The 24,950-nt window shown below is 39.7% G+C and overlaps 1 protein-coding gene across 7 annotated transcripts in view; it reads right to left on the bottom strand.

The window, feature by feature from the left end:
- LTBP1 (latent transforming growth factor beta binding protein 1) overlaps positions 1 to 24,950 on the bottom strand; it is a 458,896-nt gene that overhangs the window by 351,337 nt on the left and 82,609 nt on the right. For all 7 annotated transcript variants that reach the window (XM_064363976.1, XM_064363978.1, XM_064363977.1 and 4 more), the window contains exon 3: positions 14,481 to 14,778. In XM_064363976.1, coding sequence (XP_064220046.1) covers positions 14,481 to 14,778 — 298 coding nt within the window. The remainder of the gene's footprint in view (positions 1 to 14,480; positions 14,779 to 24,950) is intronic.

Below are 24,950 nucleotides of genomic sequence, written 5' to 3'. Positions count from 1 at the left end.
TGCCTTCAGCTAGTTTATAAACAGTTTATATACATTCATACTGCAAAATTTTAAAAGTCCAGCTAAAACGACTCAAAGATCAGCTTTAAACATTTAAACTTAAATACTTTAATTATATTAATACTGACAAGTGTTTTCATGGGTTCTCAAAATGTTTTCAGTATTCTTTCTCATTTGAATTTATTCTAAAGAAGTCTGAGAAATGAATGCATTTCAGGCTTTTTTTTTTTAAGAGCAACAATCCTTCAAGATTTGTCTCATTCTTCTAACTCTGTAGATTTGTGTATCCAAGCCATCATTCCCTCAAAAACAATCCAGAACACTGTTAAGGAGAAAGTGAAACTTTGAATTAAAGAAGAAACCACCATCTGAGAGAAAGATGTCCTAACAGCCAATCGCAAACCCAATTAGGAGGGTGAATGATGCAAGGATGACTCCAGCTGCTCTCCCGTCCCCGGGTAGCTGGGGAGGGGGTTAGGGCCTCGGCCTTTTGAGAGGCTTATGGCAAACAGTCTCATCACATCACATTGATAACTCCTGAGGCCCTTTGAAACAACTTTAAAGGCTTCTGCCTGCTGAAATTGTCCATATGCAAAATAGCACCAAAGCTAGCTGAAGTTTTTTCGTTGTCTGGGAACTACTCTATAGCAGACAATAAAAAATAATTCATTTTCAAGACAGATGGCACCATAATGTTGCACTATTTTCTAGTGTGCATTTTTTCCTAAACACTAGAGGCAGCGTCTCCATACAAAACAAAGTCCATCCAGCTGCAGCCAGTTAGCTTGCAGATTGCTGTTCCTGTGGAATATCACACACATTTAAAAAGCCCCTTTTTCCCCTGTCATAGTCAGCTTAACCCTTTCTTCTAAAACTCTATAGGAGCTATTATTTCATGCATTATTATTGCTCGTGTTTCTGATGTCTTTCCCGCTTGCATCGGATTGTTCACATCTGAGAACACCTAGAAGAGGTTTGTACTCCTAAGGTTCAAGTTTAGTTAGATCTTCCCATGTGCTATGTCTGCAACTCAGAAGGGTACCTGGTGCACACAGGTAATGATACAGTAAGTTAATCCTTTAATCAACGGAATCCAGGTGCATTAACACCAGAACTGGGCTTTGACTGAACCGATAAAATATTGACTTAATATCAATAGAGGGAACAGCATTACACATTTTGTCCTATAAAAATATAGCTCTCTACTAAAAATATTTTTAAAAACACATACTAGAAATGATAGAAAAAGAAGGAAAAAATATATTCCAGTTATCAATTATTCATTGAAACTAAAAATAGTTTGGCTGCTAGCACAGTGCCTGGCACACAGTAAATATTCAATAAATGTATATGAAATTGAAAGTCCCAATCATTTCTTTTGGTTTCTTGTCAAAGACTTCCTAATGGAGCTTGATCAAATCTGGTTTTTATGAAAATCCTAAATTAGTTTGAGCATAAAGCTGAGCTTGATCAAATCCTTGTTTTTTGTGAACATCCTAAATTAATTTGAACATAAAGCTGATACGAATATGTAAGTTTTTTTAAAATAAGCATAGCATTTCCTCACTAGGTATGCAAAGCATTTCTGATTCTGTGAAAGACAATACTATTATTTTTATTAAGTAGCATGTTACTAGACTTCACAAAGCAAATCATAAAAACTTTCCTAGCAACTTTAGACCTTAATACCTATAAACAAAGTCTGAAACAAAAATTGCTTTATTTATTAATAGTATCACATAAATATGCATTTTTTGTGGCAGACTGTTACTTATTTTATATTATTTTAGTAACTAACAAGAATGCAGTCCAACTAGGAAGACATTTAGAGCCTAACAACCCATTGGTTATTATATACCTTTGTGTGATTACCCAAAGTTCCTTTCCAGTTCACTAATATAGGATAATCAGAGATGTAGGACTTCTGTCACCTAAAGGAGGAGGAATATAGGTGAATAGATCACTCCTAGTGTAGCAAGAAAAAACACTGAGAAGATACACAGAGGATAATATTGATAGGGGTAGAGATAACAAAAAGTAGTTATGGCAAAGCTATAAAGCCAACAAAGATAAAGAAAGGTAGAAAACTATTTGTTGAACATTTGAAACAGGAAAAAAAGACCTTGATTACTATACAGATCATGATATGTTAGTTTGAGCAACACAGAAGGACATCCAATCTGGTTTTGATTATGGGTGATGAATTTGAGTCTAGGGATAGAGTGGAATAAGAAACAGAAAGGCTTCAAAGACATCCCCTACTTTCCTGTTCCTAAAGAAGATAAGGTTGCATACCATTCCACTTAACATGGGTAGAGAGATAGATCAACATTAGACTACACATAATTCCTTAACCTGAATCCAAAGGAATTGTTTTCTTGACTGGTAGTGTGAATCCTTTCTGTTTTAAAGGGAATTAGATTCCCTCTCCTCTCAAGCCCCTGTGCAAGACAGGGGACTCTCTAATCTGCCCATCAGCCAGCCTCCCAGGCATTCCCTCACACTCTCTTAGCACCCACCTGACCTGGCTTTCCAGGGGTGAGCCTGACACTTCTTCAGTGACTATCAGAGCCATCTTTTTATTCCTCAGAGTCCCACACAGAGCTCCTCTGTCTGACTGTCAAGGCTTTCCACAATTGGACCTGCCCACCCAATCTCATTTCCTGCTATTCTTCAATCCCTGCAAAGACATCAATTCCCCAACAGGAGAATCAGTCCCACCCTATCATCCACCTGTTATTTATTTAAAGGCCAGACTCTCCTTCACTTTTCCAAGTCCTTCTAAATCTAGGCAATGTTCCTTTAGTCCAGTCCTCCAGCCTCTGCCAATCTCCCCCTTCCTTATTCACCATTAGAATTCATACTAGGCACCACACAGTTTAGCAGAATTTTAGGTATTATGCTATGTCAGTCACTATTTTTCAGACACATTAGCTTGATCCCTCCAACTGGAGTACCTAGAATAATACCTGGTATGCGGATGGCACTCAGTAAATATCTGCTGATGGAATGAATCAACTATTGAAAATTGGTGTTTTGGGAGCAAAGAAGATTGAGATTCTATCTTCACTATGGTGAACCAGAGATAAGGCAACCAGTTAGAAATGCACAGAGAACTATTTAGGCTTGGAAAGTTACAGACGGTTCAGTAGTATATTAAGATTTATGTCTCTGTAAGTCAATAAGCCTCTGAGAAGACCAAGGAATTCTGAAATAAATTACCCAGTCAATGAGTAACAGATTGTATTCTTGTCCTCATGGACAAGGGGGGATTTTTTACAATCCAATTTAAGAAGTTTCTTCCAAATTTGAGGATACAAACAAATTCAGAGTACTAATAATATTCTTTGCATAAAAGTACTTTCCTTTGGAGAATTCTTAAATGTTTGACCAAAAGAATCTTTAACATGAAAAGAACTCTCAGAAATTAAAAAATATATATAAGCACATGTAACAGAAAAGGGTGTGAAGATGTTAATAAATTATTCACATAAAAAATATGAATGACTTACAAAAATGTGGAAAATGTTCAACCTCATTAAATAAAAAATCTAAGAAACACAAAATTATTTCATAAGGTGATAAGATCACATTCCATAAGGCCACTAAAGCCACTGAGACTCCACAGACTGCAATTTGTTTGATTTGTCAAAGGCTTATTTGACAAAAACCACATTTAGTCTGCTTAAAATATTAAAGGGAAATAATCTAATAAACATAATGTCACAGACTAACATATTTACTTTCACATAAAAATCACTAGATTAAGACAAAACAACAGGGCAACAAAGAAATTAATCAAAGAGACTATGAAGTGTTTCAGCTTTATGTAAAGTATTCCAAACATGCACACTAAATTTTCCAACTGTTTAGACTCACAGGTCACCTTTCAAGACGTTAAGGCAATTAAGGTGTGAAATGCCTACCTCATTACATGGAAATGGGTTTTTTTGGAATTTTTTAAAACTCCTTCAAAAAGCTTCATTAAGGCAGAAGATAAATAGTAGCCACAGGAATGAAAGAGGGACAGGGAGAGAGAGAAAAGAGCTTCGCAAATGGGGCAGGAGAAAATGGTTGTTTATGCCCAGGAAATGAGGAATGGGAATTGGAGAGCGTTTCCTTTCAAATTTCTTTTCTCGGAATAAAGTGCATCCTAATCTCAAAATGTCTATGTCATCTTCCTGTCTGAGTTAAGAACATCCTTCCTAGAAATATAATTAGGAAGGATTAGCTGCTGCATAAAGAGGCTTTGAACAAATTAAGGAAGAATGATGCCTCACTTCGAATTCTGTCCATCAAATCTCCAAATACCAGCACTTGGCAAAACATCAACATCAGGCAGAGAAACAAAAGGCAGTGAGTGCTTTGAAAGCAATAAAGGTCATGCCCATGTCAAGAAAGCCGTAAAAGGAGAGGTTTTTAAAAATAAATTCTGCGTCTATGGTAGAGAGTCAAGCTAATTCTAAAGATTTCGGAACAGTTCTCTACATTGGTAACTGACCATAATGAATAGGTTGTCACATTTCCTCCACGAAACAGAAGTTTTGGGTGAATCTTTATTGTTTTGAAAATAAAGAATTTCTGGTCAAACAACAGTGATTTACTTGAGGATTCATAAAACAACTAAAATTTTTCACTCCTTTATGCCTTTTATTTGAATTTTGGGCTTCAAAAATACTGTGCGAAATATTTTTCCATTATTTTGTTAAGCAGAGTCAGACAATGACATGTAAACGATGCAACGAGAAGAACATGGAACAAAAGGTCAGGAAGCCTGGGTTCAAGGCATGGCCCTGCTACAGCCCTGCTGAGTGACTGTGAGCCAGGCATTCAGACAGACACTTGCAGTTATAAAACTTTATGGTTTATATTGGTTGAAAATTCTGGAAAGTTACCGAGGGAAGTTGTACCTAATTTTTGCTCTCTTTTTCATTATGCTCAAATAATAACTTTTGTTTGTTTGTTTTTGCTTTTTGAGATAGAGTCTCACTCTGTCGCCCATGCTGAAGTGGAATGGCACGATTTCTGCTCACCACAACCTCCACCTCCTGGGTTCAAGCGATTCTCCTGCCTCTGCTTCCAGAGTAGCTGGGAATACAAGCGCACATTACTACGCCCAACTAATTTTTGTATTTTTAGTAGAGACGGGGTTTCACCATGTTGGCCAGGCTGGTCTTGAACTCCTGACCTCAGGTGAACTGCCTGGCTTGGCCTCCCAAAGTGTTGGGATTACAGGCGTGAGCCACCGCACCCAGCCAAATAATAACTTTCAAAGAAGCAGGTGCCCAGGATAAATTCTATTCAAATATACTATTATTGATTAAATGTTTCTTCTGTGTTTTGGTGAGAACTAACTCCATTACTCACACTACTCTAGAACTGTATGACATCCAAGTGAAAAATAATTAAAGTTTGTCTGAATGTCCCTGTTTGCTTTCTACCAGCATTTGAGCCAAACTTGTGTTAAGGTTCATATCAATATTTAATTAATATTCATGAGTACTAAGAAATTTCAAGCCCATAAACTGGATTTATAGTACCAGTTCTAGTAATTTTCCCAAGAGACTGGCTGCCTGGGCTTTGCTGTCACCCTTTTCTTTATTAATATGCCTTATGTCTATCACAGGCATTCTAAGTGCAAGGAGCAAGAAGATGCAACACTGCAAGGTCAAGAACATAAGATGCAGAGAATTAAATATGCTCTGATCAATGATAAACCCTTATGACATCCACAGATATAAAAGAAGTGGGTCCTATCATTTGCTAGAAGTACCATTAAAGAATGGGATGCCATAACTGAACTACTTACAGGCCTGGGAAGGTGATTGGGATGATTAAGTAAAATTTTGCTAATTCCAATCAGTGATGTTTTGAATTGGTCTCCGGGGATACAGGGGACAGTCAGTGCCTCTCCACCCTACTCATGGGAAAGTCCACCTAACTACAATGGTTATAAACACATTCTCCAGTACACTATTTAATTCCACCTGGTCCTTCTGGTTCTTCTTGCTATGGTACATACACATATAAACATCCTGTCCAAAAATAGCAGTCCTGAAAAATGACAGACATTTTTTCCTGGATTAGCAAATCTAAGGTTTCGCTTCTTCAATAATGCTTAAGTACACATGCTTTCCACTTTAGAACTTCTTGCCTCTGAGACTATAGGATCAGCAATTTCTGCTAGATCCACTCTACTACTTTTGAGGAATAGATAAATAGGTTAAAACCTCGAGAACCTCAATGAAAACACACTAGCCCTTAGCACATTTACCATATAAGTTATTGAACTTTGCATTTTATTTCCTACCTACTATGTATTTTCTATAATTTGAGGTATACTTCTCACCTCCCTCATAGAACACTCACATCATTTAGGTTCTTTATTCTGATCCTGGGCAACACTGGGGCAGACAGCTACTATAAAAATGTAGTCTTCATATGTAGTCTACACTGTGCTCAAACATAAACAAATTACTACGCCAAGGGAAACAAGGAAAGAGGACTTAGTGCAACCCCAGAAGCACCTGTGGAGGGATTCGTGGCAATGTCTATGGAATACAAAGCATATTCAAATGTTAACATTTTATCTGAAAAAATTTTAAAGGCAATATAGTTTAGAGGTTAACTTTACAGACTGCCTACATTTGAATCTTGATACTACACTTAACAAGCTAAGTGAACTCAGGCAAATTACTTAAACCCTCTGCACCTGAGTTGCCTCTTCATGTAAAATGGGAATAACAGTATCTATCTGACACGGCTTTGAGAAGATTAAATGAGACAACACTCAAAAAGTACTCAGAGTTCTGTCTGGCACAGAATAAACAGTCAGGTACTATTAGCTATTATTATTACATAGAACCAAAACACTATCCTGATTTCTTGCAATTGTATTAGGGAGCAAACTCTATCCCAACACCTCCCCTTCTTAGATGCAAACTTTTGAGCTTCCACCAGATCCGGCAGTGTGAACAGACAGTGTGAGGCGGTGACCTCCTCTATTCTGTCCTTGTCTCTCCCACCTCCATGTCATGGTCTACTCTTCTTCCAAAGTCGGTCTCAGGAGGAAAAAATTAAGAGCTGCTTGCTTCTAGCTCAACACACTACCTCGCCTCACTATTTTCCCCACGTCTGCTTTTCTCAAACAACAAAATAGGTCTGACCAACAGCTAATGATACAATCAAACTTGACATGGTTTTCGTGGATTAGGAAGTCCTTCTCAAATTACCACACTGCTCTATCCAGTTTGGCTTGGTGACAATTTCATAAAAGGTCTTCTTCTAGAATTTTTTTTTTTTTTAAGACAAAGTCTCGCTCTGTCACCAGGCTGGAGTGCAGTGGCACAATCTCCACTCACTGCAACCTCCGCCTCCCTGGTTCAAGCAATTCTCCTGCCTCAGCCTCCTGAGTAGCTGGGATTACAGGCACATGCCACCATGCCCAGCTAATTTTTGTATTTTTAGTAGACATGGAGTTTCACCATGTTAGCCAGGATGGTCTTGATCTTTTGACCTCATGATCCACCCACCTCAGCCTCCCAAAGTGCTGGGATTACGTGAGCCAACACGCCGGGCCTTCTTGTAGAATTTTCACATATACAAACCTATACAGCAGTATTAAGAGCCAAAACATGGGCAAAGGGTACAAAATGTTAGTTATGCGGGATGAGTAAGTTACAGAGATCTAACGAAGAGCATAGTGACTGTAGTAATACTGTACTGTATACCGGTAATTCTCATCACAAACAAAAAATGGTAACCATGTGAGATGAGAGATATGTTAATTAGTTTGATTGTGGGAATCATTTTACAATGTGTACATATATTAAAATATCATGTATACTGTAAATACATTTTTTATTTGTCAATTATACCTTAATCGAGCTGGGATAAAAAGAGCCAAAAATGGGGAAAAAAATCCAAACATAGGTCAAGAGCAGAATAAATAATGAATTCTGGTATATTCATATGATGCAGTAATCATTGGTGGTATAATATAAATGAGCAAGCTATAGTCACACAACTGCATAGATGAATCTCAGGTATAATACTGAGTGAAAAAAACACACTGTATCATTTATATACAGTTCAAACACAGGCAGAACGGATCTCTGGCATTAAGTTGAGAGCCTCTCCCTCTGGTGAGGAGGAAGATGGCACAGTCTAAGTACAAGGGGCTTTGTGGTGCTAGAAATGTTCTATTTAATGTCGACGGCACTTACGTGAATATGATGTCACTTTGGGATCATCACTAGACTGTGCACTTTCGATCTTTGTACTTTTCTGTATGTAATTTCAATTTAACTTCCATTTTTTAAGTTTTGTCATGTATAACAAGATAAAATCAGTGATTGGTGGAAATTTTTAGTTCTCATCCCATCCCCAGGGTGTCATGAATTGAGCACCGAGCCCCTTGGAGTGAGTTCCTTTTGTTCAACTTTCTTTCACTGCCTTTTTTCCCCACATCATAAAGTCAAGATCAAAACCTTCACAGACTACCTCATAGACTTGCTGGGCAGACCAAATATCATAAGGAATGGAAAATACTCTGCAAAATGTTCAGGGCTTACAAAGGCAAATGCTATTATTCCAAGAGAGAAGGGTACCTCCTGTAATATAAGCATTCATGAAACAATCCACAGACAAGGATTTAGACATTATTAACACTTATTTTCTCCAGGCAAAACTCTAAATATATCTATATTAAGCAAACATTTACTGGAGCCTTTCTGTGTACCTCTGTGGACCAAGAGATGAAAGACTGTGTTGTGTCATGACAACGGTAAGTACAGGAAAGCACACGAGAGAAACCTGGGAGAGAGTTGGTGGGGTTGATGTGGGGGTTCAATATTGAGCAAGGTCCCCCCTACAGTCTGAGAGACTGTTTAAGGAAATTGTCCATTTGAGTACTGAACAATTCCTTGGATTCTTGAATAAGTTTGGACAAGGTCCCAGTAATAACTATCAGTACTGCAACAAGCTTGAACTCTCTCCCCAGTGTTTAACTATTGGCATAGCTTTATAATGGGACTTTTTTCCTTTACTCCAAATAAAGGGAATGAGCTTACATTTATTTTATTGTTACTGCTGTCAATTAGGAGGTGATATACTTCAAGGAATATCACAGAAGTTCTTTCATCCTTGGTGATATCACAGCATTAGGTTTTTGAAGACTCAGGACCATAGAAAACTTCATCTTTTTATTACTCTTTATTACAGAAAATTTCAAAAATATAAAAGGAAAGAATTTTGTAAGAAACCCCTATGTACCCATCAGCCAGCTTCAAAAATTACCACCTCAAACCAATCTTATTACCTCTATACCTCAACCCACTGGATTATTCTAAATAAAATCTCAGCTGGGCGCAGTGGCTCACACCTGTAATCCCAGCACTTTGGGTGGGATGAGGCGGGTGGATCACGAGGTCAAGAGATCGAGACCATCCTGGTCAACATGGTGAAACCCCGTCTCTACTAAAAATACAAAAAATTAGCTGGGCATGGTGGCACGTGCCTGTAATCCCAGCTACTCAGGAGGCTGAGGCAGGAGAATTGCCTGAACCCAGGAAGCGGAGGTTGCGGTGAGCCGAGATCACGCCATTGCACTCCAGCCTGGGTAACAAAAGCGAAACTCCGTCTCAAAAAAAATAAATAAAATAAAATAAAATAAAATCTCAGACATCACATCATTTCATGTTAATACTTTAATATGATTCTCATCCTTACAAACTCAACTACAGTGCCATCATCACAACTCCCAAAGTCAACAATTGTTCATTTAGATCATCAAATTTCCAATCCGTTAGCATGTTCATGATTGTTCTACAAATCATCATTGTTATCTTTTTCTTTTATTAGCAGTTTGTTTGAATCAGGATAGAAACATAGTCCAAATATTGTGATTGGTTAATGTGTTTCTTTAGCCTTTTTTAAATTACAAGTCCTCCCTCCATTACTTTTTTCTCTGTTTTATGTCTTTTTGGAATTGTTTTGTTGAAATCTTAGTCATTAGTTTGGTTTTCAAGCAACCTTTAGAGCTCTGTATTACTTTATATTACCATTAGTCTTCATCTTTATCAAGTTCTAATTAAATCATATCCTAAATATGGTCATTTTTAAATATGTCCACAAATTCCTTGATATTTCTCCATTTAAGTGGTGTAGCATACTTCTGCTCCCTCTGAGTGAGGACTAGACTTAGCAACTCAGTTCTTATGAGTAGAATAAGGTGAGCGTGAAGGTGTGACATCCTCCAAGACCACAACCATAAAGGCACTGTGGCTTTCTCCTTGTTCTCCCTCATCTAGGATCACTCACTCTGGGGGAAGCTTATCCCCATATTGTGAGGACACTCAGGCTGCTCTACAGAGAGGTCCACATGGGGAGGATGTGAAGCTTTCTGCCAACGGCCAGCGCCAGGGCTGAGACCTCCTGCCAACAGCCATGAAAGTGAGCCATCTTTGCAGTGGATTCCCCAGCCCCAGTCAAGCCTTCAGATGACTGCCGCCCCTGCTGACTGCTTGACTATAACCCCTTGATTCCTGACACAGTCAGTCAATAAATGCACGTCATTTTAGGCTGCTAAGTTTTGAGGTGATTTGTTACATAGCCAAAGAAAACTAATATGCCAAGCTACTTAGCCTCACATCATTGCCTCCCCTGGATACGCCGTTCTCCTCCAGTTGTACGCATCCGAATTCAACCATCTTTTCACAGACACCTTCTCTAAGGAGCCATCCCTGGACTCCACTGCACTAACACTCCAAAATCTGGAAACAACTGCTCTTTCCTTTGATTTCCTAAGGAACTTTATTTGTACTTGGTTCTAAGTCAAGTTGCCTAAAACCAGTTCAGCTAAAGGTAAAACCAATTCATCTAATACCCACCTGCCTAAAATGTGTGCTTTTAACACTATAATTTTACCAAACTAGCTGTTCCTCAAACACCCCAGGCACATTCCTGCCTCAAGGCCTCTGCCTCACCCTCAGGTATCTGCAGGGTTCATGCCCTCATCCAGGCCTTTGCTTAAATGCCTCTCAGCAGGGTCTTCCCTGGAAGCCTATTTAAAATCGCCACACCCCTCCCTCTTCCCCACCACACCCACCCAGCATGCCCTATCTACTACTACAGTTTTATTTTCTCCACAGCATTTATGAATATCTAATGTGTACTTTAATTATATCAATTATCAATTGTCTCCCCTTCTCTAAACTGTCAGTTCCAAGAAAACAGGCATTTTATTTAGTTGCTTAGTGTTATATATCCTTAGCTCTTAGAACAGTGCCCTCATACATAAAATATGCTCCATAAAAACCTGTTGAATAAATTATCAAAATGATAGCATTTCATGTGCCACACAATGAATGTGACACTAAACATTTTGGCATTTTAGAGGTATTTATGTCTATAGTTGAATACTTTAAGGAAGCTTAATCAATCTCCAACTTTACTGATTAAACACGAAACCTGAAACACCCTAAAATAGGTGATCTTAGAGCTAACTTAGAGATTGTAACATTTCTCAAAAGTAGACAAAATGGGCCTATCCTATGTGACTCCTTGGCCATCTGATTAGATACGACTCTGTGATTATGTAATAACCTAAATTAATTGAATGGCCAATTGTGACTTTTCTTTCATATAGCTCATTTGTCATTTCAAAATCTCCTTAAGAGCAGGACGGGGTCTTGTACATCTTAATCTTCTCTGCAGTGACCAGTGGGGTGATCTATATAGTTTATTAATACCAGGATTAATGGCACCCAAGGCCATCTATTTTCATCTCTTCTCTTTACTTAAAAGCACACCAGTAGGCACGCCCATATATACATGCCTGTAACAATGCTACCATAAAAAAGCATCTTCACTCAGCAGATGAAGTCTCCAAAGCAAACTGCCTAATGACTTTATTTTACCAAAGCGGAGTCACAGCTGAAACCTTAGCCTCCTCTTTGACTCACAACATTCTTGTCTAAATTACACTGTAGCTACCAAAAGGAAGGGGAAAAAAAATGGAGTGTTCCTTTATCTGACATCTGACATATGGTTCTTACTAACAATCCATATATACACACCATAGAGGGTCAAATTCTAACAGTGGATGGTGATATTCAAGATGAATAATGTTGCTTGTAAATTACTTTGCAGTTTATGTAAGTCATAATGCTAGAAAAAACTAATAGGCAATTCGCAGTAATCTGACTCTTGATCACCAAAGCGTAGTTCAACACAGAATTGTTTTTGTTTTTAAGATCCAAAACAATGCTGGAAGGGAGATGTCTAGCTATGATATAATCAAAGCTTTATATCATTCCAAGGGCACATAGCTATATTCATGTTCTGGCACACACACAAAAAGCACTACTATCCTTTAGAGAAAAAGTTAGCAAACTACAGCTCATGGGCCAAATCCAGTCCAGAACCTGCTTGCCCCATAAGTTAAGGATAATTTTTATGTGTGGTTTTTTTTTTTTTTTTTGAGATGGATTTTTGCTCTTGTTGCCCAGGCTGGAGTGCAGTGGCACAATCTTGGCTCACTACAACCTCTGCCTCCCAGGTTCAAGCAATTCTCCTGCCTCAGCCTCCCAAGTAGCTGGGATTACAGGCAGTGCACCACCATGCCCCGCTAAGTTTATATTTTTTAAGTAGAGACGGGGTTTCACCATGCTGGACAGGCTGGTTTCGAACTCCTGACCTCAAGTGATCCACCCGCCTCGGCCTCCCAAAGTGCTGGGATTACAGGCATGAGCCACCGCGCCCGGCCAATTTTTATGTTTTTTAATGGTTGAAAAAATTAAAAAAAGAATAATACTTCATAACCTGTGAAATTTATATGAAATTCAAATTTCAATATATATAAAATAAAGTTTTATTAGAACACAGTCACACTCATTAATTTGTACACTGTCTATGGCTATTTTTGTGCTACAATACAATGGCAGAACTGAGTAATGCAACAGAAACTGTATGTCCCACAAAGCTAAATATATTTAGTATCTGCCCCTTTACAGAAAATGTTTGCCAACTCCTTCCTTCAGGGCACAGATGCTGAAACTTCTGTTTAAATCCTAATTCTTTCACTTACTAACTGTGGGACCTTGAACAAATTACTGAACCACTCTGTACCTCAGACTTCTCATCTGTAAATGGGGTTAATAATGTTATCTTCCTTATAGGGTCCTTGTGAGTTGTAAGTGAGCAATACATATTAAGCATTTAAAAGAGTACCTGGCATACAGTAAGCCGTTACCAAGTATCAGCTATACCTACCATTACTTCTCATTGAGGGTTGCAGAATGTGTTTGCCAATAGCAAAGTAGCATTTTAAACTAGCCCTTAAATCTACTTACCATAATAGAACTGAAGTATAACGAGACAAGAAGAAATTAGAGAAAAATGAAGAAAAACAGAAAAAAAGAGGATTGAGGAGGGAGTAAGAGGAGAAAAGAAAAAGACCACACTCAGCAGAAACAGTAGGTGGCCTATTCGAAGGGGAAGTATAAATAAGGATAATTTCATCTATAGTAACAGAATGAATAACTTCTGTGGGCTGACTGGATACTAATTACCATGTGGAGGCTGTCCCTACGGAGGGAAGAAGCATTCTAAATTCCAAGCAAGTGACTTACAAATAAACTGCTGGGTCAAGCCCATTTTTAAGTTGGGAACTTCCTGTATTTTACATTCCTAGGCAAATGACAAGTGATAGTTGCAGTACATTCTGCATCTTATTATCCATATAGAATAGCTCATTAAGAGGAGACAATTTGTTTAAGGACCCGGTGCAGTTGAGTGGCTGCTTGAAATGCAACTCAGAGAACGGGAATGGGGTAATCTTTCTTCTGAGTTCTCATTTTGTTCAGAATAGCACTTACTTCCTAACACTAAGAAAAAAAACCTTGTTCCCATAAATAGAAAACAAGCTCATTCACCCAAAATGGAGCTGCATGGCAACTGGGAGATAAACATGGTGTTAACAGAAGGTACACTTAACCTGCTACTGAGGTTGAGAAACCCTCTCTCTGCAGGGACTCGCTTTCATTCAAGTAGCTTCTCTGTGCAAACCGCATTCTTACTTTTTCCAGATAACTTTAAAAATAACACTGTTTCCTTTTTTTTTAATCACTATTTCAAAACTCTATAAAGCAGCTCCCCACTCAAAAACAGAATGTTTAAACAACTTTATCACAAATAACTATCTTTATCATTCCTTTCCAATCTTGATTCCTGTAATCCTCATGGTTGCCATGGGTTGTACTTATGGTAAATTTTCCTGCAGAGGCTAAACACACATATGAAATATTTTTAAGAGACTCGATATGTAAGCCTAATGTGTAAAGCCTCAAGAAAGGAAAGAAAGTTATTATTATCCGAGTGATTTCTGCAAATTGTGCAGGAAAGGGACAGTGATTTAAAGCAATGCATCCGAGAGCGTAATTAAGGTGATCCTTAGCTAGACAGAAGTTCAAAACACTCACTGAGAATGTGTCTGCTGGGGGAGTCCTACTGAAGGCTTCGGCTTGAGGGTGAAGGTCATCTGGGCCACAGGGCTGACTCTTGGGAGAGTGTCTGCCTTCTTAGACGAAGTATGCTTTGCTGCTTGCTCAGGAGGGATCCAGGAGGAGGCATCCCCAGGACTCTGCCCTCCAAAGAGTGGTAATGAGGTGTCCTGGGCAGCTACTGTTTCACAGGCTTTGCCCTTGGTCCCCGGTTTACACACACAGAATTGAGGCCGGAGACATATCCCTCCATTCTGACATGGCGGAACACAGCTAGCTGCAGAAAGACAACAGAAGGCACAGCTTTGAAGAACAACATTGTGGACTTCCTAATTTTTCCAAAGGTTAACAGTAGCATCAGTTTGTTTGTTCTCCAATAAAAAAACCACACAAACAGTCTTGGGGGAGGAAGAGAAGGGGGAGGTGTTCGGCAGAGGAGGAGGAGAGCTAATATTCATGGCCTCCTATGTGACAGGCACTGTTCTAACATATATCGATAAATTTAATCCCCTAGCAACGTTTTTTGTAGATATTTTATTGTACCCACTTTACAGATGAAAAACAGACACAGAAATTAAGTAATTTGTAAAGATCACATAATTATTATGAAGTAGAAGAGCTGGGATTTGAACCCAAGTGAGCTAGCTCCAAAGCCATCATTCTTTACCACTTTACTCTGTCTGCCGCCCAGAAGTGCATCAGAAAATCCAAGAAAAATCTTAAGAAAATGCTCTGCCATTATTTTAAAGTTCTGTCCTGTGGCTTAAGTTTACATATACGTTTAACTTAAAATTTAAAAAATTTTAAGCCTAAATTTTTTGCCAAGACTGGGCGAAAAACAAAAGCCCTGTCCAATCACCACCCCCAAAAATTGCTCTCTTACGGACTTCATGTTGTTTAGGTTATCAGATCTTCGAGAGACTGTGTCAGGAATGTAGTCCAATCTACTCTTTGACATATGAGAAAACCAAGGGCCGAAAGCCTGAGTCACCCAAATACACCTGCTAGTTTGTATAAAAATCCGGTGTACTAGGTACCATCCCTAATTTAATAATGAAAGGCAACCAAAAAGAAACAACTTCTTCATCTCCTATTTGTGAGGATGTCTGTATCCTGAATCACCACACTCATGACCAAGCAGAGCTCTAAAGTTATCAGGCCAGGCACAGTGGCTCACACCTATAAGCCCATCACTTTGGGAAGTCACGGTGGGAGGATCACTTGAGCCCAGGAGTTTGAGATTAGCCTGGGCAGTAGTGACACCCTGTCTCTACCAAAAAAAAAAAAAAAACAACTAAGCTGGACATGCTGAGAAGGAAGGATCTCTTCAGCCCAGGAGGTCAAGGCTGCAGTGACCATGATCACGGCACTGCACTCCAGCCTGAGCAACAGAACAAAATCTAGTCTCGAAATTAAAAATTAAAAACAAAAACAAAAACCAACCAAACAAAAAAAAAAAACGTTCTCAGGCCTGTAATCCCAGCACTTTGGGAGGCTGAGGCGGGCAGATCACAAGGTCAGGAGATCAAGACCATCCTGACTAACACGGTAAAACCCTGTCTCTAGTAAAAATACAAAAAAATACAAAAAAAAAAAAAAAAACAATTAGCCAGGCATGGTGGCATGCACCTGTAGTCCCAGCTACTTGGGAGGCTGAGGCAGGAAAATCGCTTGAACCCAGGAGGTGGAGGTTGTAGTGAGCTGAGATCACGCCACTGCACTCCAGCCTGGGTGACAAAGCAAGACTCTGTCTCCAAAAAAAAAAGTTATCAGGGCTGTGGGTCACTGGTAAAGTAAGTAGGTTTTATGATAGGCAAGGTCCCTTAGAAGTTTAGATGCTACTGGCCCAGCACAGTGGCTCACATCTGTAATCCTAGAACTTTGGGATCACTTGAGGTCCGGAGTTCAAGATCAACCTGGTCACAATAGTGAACCCCATCTCGACTAAAAATACAAAAATTATCTGGGTGCGGTGGCAGGTGACTGTAATCCCAGCTACTCAGGAGGCTGAGGTAGGAGACTCGCTTGAACCCAGGAGATGGAGGTTGCAGTGAGCCGAGATGGTACCACACACTGCAGCCTGGAAAACAGGGGCAGACTCTCTCTCAAAAAAAAAAAAAAAAAAAAAAAGAAGTGTAGCTGCTACTGACTGAAGTTTTATTAGGTAATGTCATAGGCCATGGACATGATTCCTTCAGTCTCTTCTTTACTTGTTCAAATACATATATTATGCTGTCCTGTTGCTGTCAGCCCACCTTTTACATAAACTGTTGGTCCTAAGGCAGATCACACTATCAAGTCTCCCATAAAGTTCAATGCAAGCTTCAGTCCACAAAGCAATTACAAAATAGACAAGCAAAATGATCAACAGGAGGCTCAGTTATGAAGATCCAAAAGACCAAGACCGAAGAGCCCTGAAATCTATCAATTATCTGTAAATGAGAGAAGATACTTTTCCCATCTTTCTACAGTATGATTCCTATTCATTACAGCAAATAATGATTTTTCTAAAATGGCCCTTGAGTGTCAGAATACCAAGCTAACAAATTTTCCCAAAGGTGGGAAAGATTAAAAAAAAAAAAAATGGAGCCAGCTCCCTAGGTGACCTTGGAGTAAGTCACTTAACCTTGGCCTCTGCACCTGTGTGTGTTTGGAGGGTATGAGGAGGGCAGCAACGATTTGTTCTAAAATGGTCCCCACAAGATGAGAATAAAGGCTGTTCACATACCATGCTTCTAGAATTCTAACTCAAAAGCTTTATGTTTCTAGAATTCAGGATTCGAACGTATCAGAGTTTTCCTGACCAACTGCGCAAACTTTGTTGCTATATCTGAGATGCTGTCCTGGGTCCCTGCTCGGCCATGCTTATTTCTGGAATGTCACAGGAATGGGAAGGGGATCCACCCAAGAGAACAGAAGTGGCCACAGCAAGGACTGAGTTGCCCTTTCAAAGCTGTGCCTCGGCCTGAGCTCACCACCCAGGCGCCTTCATGTGTGCCCTCTCATCATGCTTTCAATTAGAAACAAGTCTGAGAATGATTTCCACTTCTCCTCCCTCCCGAGGTGCACTGCAAATATCTTTTCTACCAGGAAGGCTGTTTGGTGCAAAAGCTGGCACCTAGGTGGAGGCCGAGGACTGACATCCTCCAACGTACACCAAGAATGAGCTACAAGAATCTGTTTTAAGGAAGACATAGATGGTTAGCAATTTTTTTAACTCTTCAGATTTTTCAGGTGGTAGGGCAAGGGGGGTGGGGAGAGGGTCATAAAAGAAAAACAAATATTTTGAACTCACAAATATTTTCTACTGGAAGAAAAAGAAAGAACATGTTATATAATATTATGGCTATATATAATACCACCCTTTGTAGTAAATTATAAAAGGACAATAAAGAGAATGAAAAGACAATTTTCTCTTCTATCTGCTCTACCTAGACCCAGACAGGTGCCCCCCTACAGCATGCAGATGAGGAAGGGCTGGCTTGAACTGGAGGGGGACAGATTCCCTAACCGCCAAGAGAAGCCCCTCATCTGACATAAAAGGCAAAACTCACATCCTTCTACCACATTTTATCAAGCCCTTTTTCCTACAATATTAGGACCCATGCAGTAGTGGTTCTCATATGGCAGTAAGGATCAGTGGTTCTCGCAGTGCCCAGGCCAGCAGTATCACCCGGGAAAACTCTGAAACTACACATCCTCGGCTGCCTCGAGCCTGTTAAATCTGAAACTGGAGCCCAGCGATCAGTGACTGCTCTCCAAGTGATTTCGATGCACACTCAGGTTCGAGAATTACTGACACACAGCATTTGGAAACTGAGGTCTTCCAGCAGCAAGTTTTTGAGGACTTATGTTTTTATATTTGCAAGTTTAGTGTTTTCACGCTATCATTGCTTTTATCCTATTGAATTATCGGCTACAATAAAAGTGTTTGTCTTGCGTTTTTTATTGCAAAAAAAGGGACACATTTTCCATGTCTATACATTTCCAAAAGTCTACACATTTGTCCCCATCTACTTTATGGCCAATGCAAAAATTCATAGCATTTATGTGAAAACTTTTTTTTTTGAGTCAGAGTCTTTCTTTGTCACCCAGGCTGGAGTGCAATGGCATCATCGCTGCTCACTGCAAACTCCACCTCCTGGGTTCAAGCAATTCTCCTGTCTCAGCCTCTTGAGTAGCTAGGACTACGGGCACATGCCACCACACTCAGCTAATTTTTTTTATTTTAACAGAGATGGGTTTTCACCATGTTGCCGAGACTGGTCTCAAACTCCTGAGCTCAGGCAGTACACCCACCTCAGCCTCCCAAAGTGCTAGGATTACAGGCGTGAGCCACCACGCCCAGCCTGTGAAAACTGTTATTACAATTAAGGCATTGGACTATCTGGAATATTATAAATATTGCCACAGAAGTACTTTATATTTTATTTTACTTTATTTGAGATGGAGTCTTGCTCTGTTGCCCAGGCTGAAGTGCAATGGCACAATCTCAGCTCACTGCAACCTCCACTTCTTGGGTTCAAGCAATTCTCCTGCCTCAGCCTCCCGAGTAGCTGGGATTACAGGCATGCACGCCCAGCTAATTTTTGTATTTTTAGTAGAGACAGGGATATGCCATGTTGGTCAGGTTGGTCTCGAACTCCTGACCTCAGGTAATCTACCCTCTTAGGCCTTCCAAAGTGCTAGGATTGCAAAGCGTAAGCCACTGCCTCTGGCCGGCCAGAAGTACTTTTTAATTTTTTTTTCCCCACCAGTTGATTCTGCTTTTTCCTGGCTGGACCTTGCGCTGTGGTTCGGCTTGGTGGGTGGAGGCTACATCAAGATCTCATCAGTGAGTCAGGCAGTGGTTCTCAGCTCTGATGCACATTAGAATCACCTGGGGAGCTTTTAAATCTCCCAACACCCAGGCCTAACTCCAAACAGATTAAAGTCAGAATCTCCAGGAAAAAGGGCTCCAGGCTTCAGCACATTTTTAACCCCCCAGGTGAGTGAAATATACAGCCAAGTCTGAAAAGTAGTAGGTTAGGAGCAAAATCCTAATCCAGGCTTGTGGACAGACCAGTCTTCTAAAATGCTGCTCTTTGAATCATTTTTTTCTTTCATTCAAAAACTTTCCACACATTTTAGCTGACCATGGGAAAATGTTAAGGCAACTACATCTAACCCAAAGCCCCTTTTCCACCCCCACTTCTCACTGGCCCACCCCTGCAGAAGCTCACCTGTCCTCTGGGATTCCCACCTCTTTGTCTCTGCATAGAAGGAGCCCTATGAAGGAACACAGGCCCCTCAATGCAATGAGCACAACGAAAACCTCCAGTGCTTCAAGCCCACCCTTCCCTAAGAAGTCTCTCCCAAACGTTCACTGACGTAGTTTGGATAGGAGTCCTACCAAATCTCCCTTGAATTATAATCTCCAGGGCTGGAGGTGGGAACTGGTGGGAGGTGACTGGACCATGGGTGCAGTTCTCATGAATGGGTTAGCATCATCCCAACCATGCTGTTGTGATAGTGACTGAATGAGTGATTGTGAGATCTGGTTGTTCAAAAGTGTGTGGCACCTCACCCCTCCCCCCGCCCGCCCCCCCAACCTCCTCAGGTCATATGACGTGTTCCCCCTCTGCCTCCTGCATGATTGGAAGTTTCCTGGGGACTCCCCAGAAGCACAAGCTTCTATGCTTCCTGTACAACCTGCAGAACCATGAGCCAATTAAACCTCTTTTCTTTGTAAATTACCCAGTCTCAGGCATTTCTTTATAGCAGTGTGAGAAGTGACTAACGGATCACCCACCAAGCCCTACCATGGTCCTCGTACCATCTGGCTCTTGTTCCACTGTCATCATTCGCATTCCACATCCTACTCAACTTTTTAGAGTTCTTTCCTATTTGCCAACTAGATTATAAGCTGTAAGGTCAGTTAAAGGGCTTATGCAGAACTTTCTGTAGCCTGGGATAGGAGCCTAAACTTGGCTAACTGGCTGAAATAAACATAGAGCCACTACTTTCCAAATGATGCTGGGATTGAAGGACGTCTATAAAGGAAAGATGGCCAATGGTCTCTTAATTCATTACGTGATAACATCCACACTTCCAGACTTGGTTTGCAATTTATTCAATCAAGTAGTCTCCAATCCTTCAAAGCAGATGTTTTTCCATACAAACTAAATTCAAATAAACTCTGCAAATACACAAAATCTGTAGTGACATTTAACTTTGTTATAGTTACAGATAGAAACAGGTTCAGAAGCCAGATCCAATGTGTTGTAGAACTCTGAAGAATAGTGACAGTGAAACAAACTGGTCATGGTCAAAGAGAAGAGAACATCACAAGGGGCATAACATCTAGGAGGTTACCGTAGGCACGTAGGAGATTGAGTCCAGCCTGTGCAACATAGCAGGACCCCAACTCTAAAAAAAAAAAAAAAAAAAGTGGCCGAAACTACAACCAAGACAAAGATGAACTCAGTTTACACATACCCACACCGGGCTTGCAGGAAGCCCACTGACATCAAGATCTAGGTGAGCCGGTTAAGCAACAAAACTCTACTTCATCCTGGCTACCAGATTGGTCTTCTGAAAATATTTTCATCCTTTCAAACAGTCAAAATTGAGTTAATTCCCAATCTTTTCCCCCAATACTAAAGAGTCTCAGATGTCTTTCACATTTGAATCTACTCCAGTTTGACAAGCTGATCCTAGAGTTCTTTAAAAGACCAGTGATTGTATTTTTAGGAAGTAACCCATGCCCTGAAGCTCAGCTTCTACTACTTTTAATTCTAAAAAAGTAACCCTTAGTTATATTTAAAACTTGTCTCAGCCCACACAGTGCAAACGGTGTGACTCTCTGCCCCTTGCTTTCTCTCCAAACAAGTTGCAGCATGTCTACCGCATGTGTCCTGGAGAGAAATGTGAGTCTAACTGTGTCTTCTGTGATCAGAGACAGCAGGTGAGAATTGCTTTGCTGTGTGCGTCTTCACAGTAATTCCCAGCTGCCCTTTGAAGTTATTCAATAACACTAAGTGATATCAGATCACAAGAAATACAGCATGAGGTCACACATTTTAGTCTACTCTGCTTGCTCCTTGTACCAAACCCAAATAAATGCTGTCGTTTCGTTGTAAATGTCTCTGGGTCAGCCTCCTCCAAAATTCCTTAAGAGAAAAAAAATTAGCATAACATCCCAATGCCTTTTCTATCCAGTCTTCTGGAATAATGAAGAATTCCACGTAATGAAATTTTCTGAATACATGAACCATGCCCATCAATCACTAATACATTTAATAAATCTTTACAGGTCTTTCATCATTATGAAAATCGATTTGAAACATGTGAAGGATATGTGCTTTCATTGTTCTCTCTCCTCCCTCCGATCGGACTGTCAAGTCACACAAACATTCTTGCCACCCTATTTTCCTACCCTATTTTCCTTTCAAATCTTACAAGTAACAACTTCACCAACCAGATAGCTGAGCACAGCAAAAACTACATGGACTACAAGTCACAAAGTCTGGGTACAGAATCTCATGGTTACATTCAGGAGTTTAATGCCTTTATGTCGAGTGCACAACCCCAGAATGACCAGTTCCCCAAGAGCCATGTTCTGGAAACTTGTTCTCTAAACCTGAGCTCAGCAGGAGTGGCTGGTACCATGTGATGTTATTTAAAATAGGTGGCCAGCCAGGGCCAAACACACTCTTCCCAATGCTGTCAATAACTGTAAAAGCACTCACGGAATATAACATAATTAAATCACAATTCACGTAATACAAAACAACCGGCAGTTTTCCTGGATTCTGTTTCTGATCTTATTACTGCCATTGATGATTCTGTTAAATCACAGACATTCAATGAAAAAAAAGAAAAACTTAAAAGATCTACAGTTTAGCATACGTAAGCATTTAACATTAATTACAACAGCAAAAAAAGGGAAAAAGTCGCCCAGAAAAAAATATTTTCTGAAAATGATACTATGTAAAAAAAATTAATGAAAGTTGCCTTTAACAAAGGAAGACCAAAATCAATAAATGAAAGAACAGAAATAGACAGTTAAGACAAAGGGAAATGCAATTCGTAAATAAACCTGTAGAGTAATGTCCAAATTAACAAAGTCATCCAAAGAAATGTACACTAAGACAAGGAGATACATCATGGCTACTTAATTTTTTAGAAAATATAAATATTAGTACTAGGTGGTTGGAATATGGTGCAAGCCTTTTAGAAAGTAGTTTAACAATATGTTTCAAATATTTCAGTAGCTTCATTTTTAGAAATTTATTCTAATAATCAAAAAAGAAAATAACCTGTCATACATGTATGCAGGTATCCACAGCAGTGCTATCTGTGCCAACAAAAAATTTGAAAAAACATAAAGGTTGAATGGAATATGGTATTAACAGCCATTCAAAATTAAAACTATAAAGTGATACTACCAGCTTTTAAAGTGTTGATAATGTGAATTAAAACACAATGTTATTTCATTATTCACTGTCATTCATTCCTTAAGCACCTTCTCTAAAAATAAAATTTTACTTTGTATGCTCACGCTAATATGTATGATGAGTACACATTTTTGACAAATCTTGGGTTTTACAGACTGCAAACTATTACGCACATATATTGTTATAACTGATATCTTTAGAGTTCATTCGAAGAAAGATAAATTTCTAAATAATCTTTAAATTTGTTTTAATCCCATCCATATTATCTTTATTCATCCAATTGAGCCCCTTCTTAAATGTCAGCATTGTGCCAAGAACTGCAGATAAAAGATGGAGGCAAATTCCTTGCTCTCAAGGAGGTCAGAGTCCAACAGGAAAGACACAAGTATAGACAAAGAATCACCGTACAGCAAAGTGTCATAATAATGAAGGTGTAGAAGGAGGAACAAGTGGACCTTAATTGGACAGTCGGCAAATATTTGTGAGTTATGAAATTCAAAGAATTCTTAGAAATGATTTATTTCCTTGAGGAGCTACTACCCAGCTGAAGACAGAAAATCAAAAAAATGTGACTACGCACCTCCTTGCCCAAGCTCACCTACTGATGAGCAGCCAGGTATGAGAGGTGGCTATGCTCTGGGGTCACAGAGATTTGAGTTTGAAGGCCCCCGTCCCACCCCCGCTCTGTACCCTTGGGCAAGTTGCCAAGTTTGACCCATGCCCTATTCATTCAACAAAATACTGAGTGACAATGTTATGCTCAATTTTGCACCAGGCATACGCCCTGCGGCTAGAACTGGAAACAGGAAAACATCGTCTCTGTCCCGTGGTATTCACAACCCGGCCAGGGAGACTCCACAGGGAAGGTAATTGTAACTATTACCAGTCTTTCTGAAGAGAAGAGTAGTGTCTGACGGGGGTGATCACAGAGGGGGTCAGGGAGATAGGAAAGACCTCCCTGAGATCATGAATTTAACCAGGAGACCTGAAATCAGAGAGAAAATAATAGCACACGGACCAGGCCAAATGTCAGTGTTCAAATCTGCCACAGAGCAGCAAAAGGGAAATAGACCCCACTGATTCAGGATTTATGTTTCATAAGAGGTCAGGTTTGAGAGGATAAATTATAACATATTCTTAAATATATGTGTCTAGTGAGCAGGTCTAATGATTTAGTATAACCCAGAGACGACATCCTGTAAATCAGGAACAAAACACTGATGCCCACTGTACCAGCTTGCTAGGCTGCCATAACAAAGTACCATAGAGTCAGGGGCTTAAATAACAGACATTTATTCTTTCACAATTCTGGAAGCTAAAAGTCAAAGGTCAACACATCAGCAGAGCTGGCCTCACTCTTTGGCTTGTAGATGGCCGTCTTCTCCCTGTGACTTCACACGGTCTTCCCTCTGTCTGCCTCTGTGTCCAAATTGCCTCTTCTTATAAGAACATCAGTCATACTGGATTAAGGCCCACCCTAATGACTTCACTTTAACTTAATTACCTCTTTAAAGATTCTAATTCCAAATACAGTCACGTTCTGAGATACTGGGGATTAGGACTTCCATATAAGAATTTTGAGGAAGTAAAATTCAGCCCATAACCCCTACCATGACCTCTGTAACTTAATGCTCTTCTGGATGTTCTAGTCAATTCCATAATACATGGAGGAGAGCCGTGCAGTGAGACAAGCCCGCTCCTACAGGCCAAGGGGACTGTGCACTGGTACGGACTTTCTGTAAACGACTGGCCATACTTTTTATTAAGCCCTAAAACTAATCATCCTGTGGTGTCTTGTCATTCCTAATCTAGGAAATTTTATATGCAAATATGGCCACTGCAGTATGACAACCAATATAGTGGTAAAAGTTAGAAGCATCCCAACTGTAAAGCAAAAAGAATGGATTAAAATCATAGAATGTGACACAGTCATCAAAAACAATGTTCAAAAAAGTTTTTTTTAATTGATACATAATACTTGTATATATATACGGGGTTCATGTGACATCTT

This window comes from Aotus nancymaae, unplaced genomic scaffold, assembly GCF_030222135.1.
Source record: "Aotus nancymaae isolate 86718 unplaced genomic scaffold, 86718_ANA_hifiasm-v0.15.2.pri h1tg000057l, whole genome shotgun sequence".
NCBI lineage: Eukaryota > Metazoa > Chordata > Mammalia > Primates > Aotidae > Aotus > Aotus nancymaae.
The sequence above is the reverse complement of the archived record's forward strand: the minus strand, read 5'-3'. Positions and strand labels throughout refer to the sequence as shown.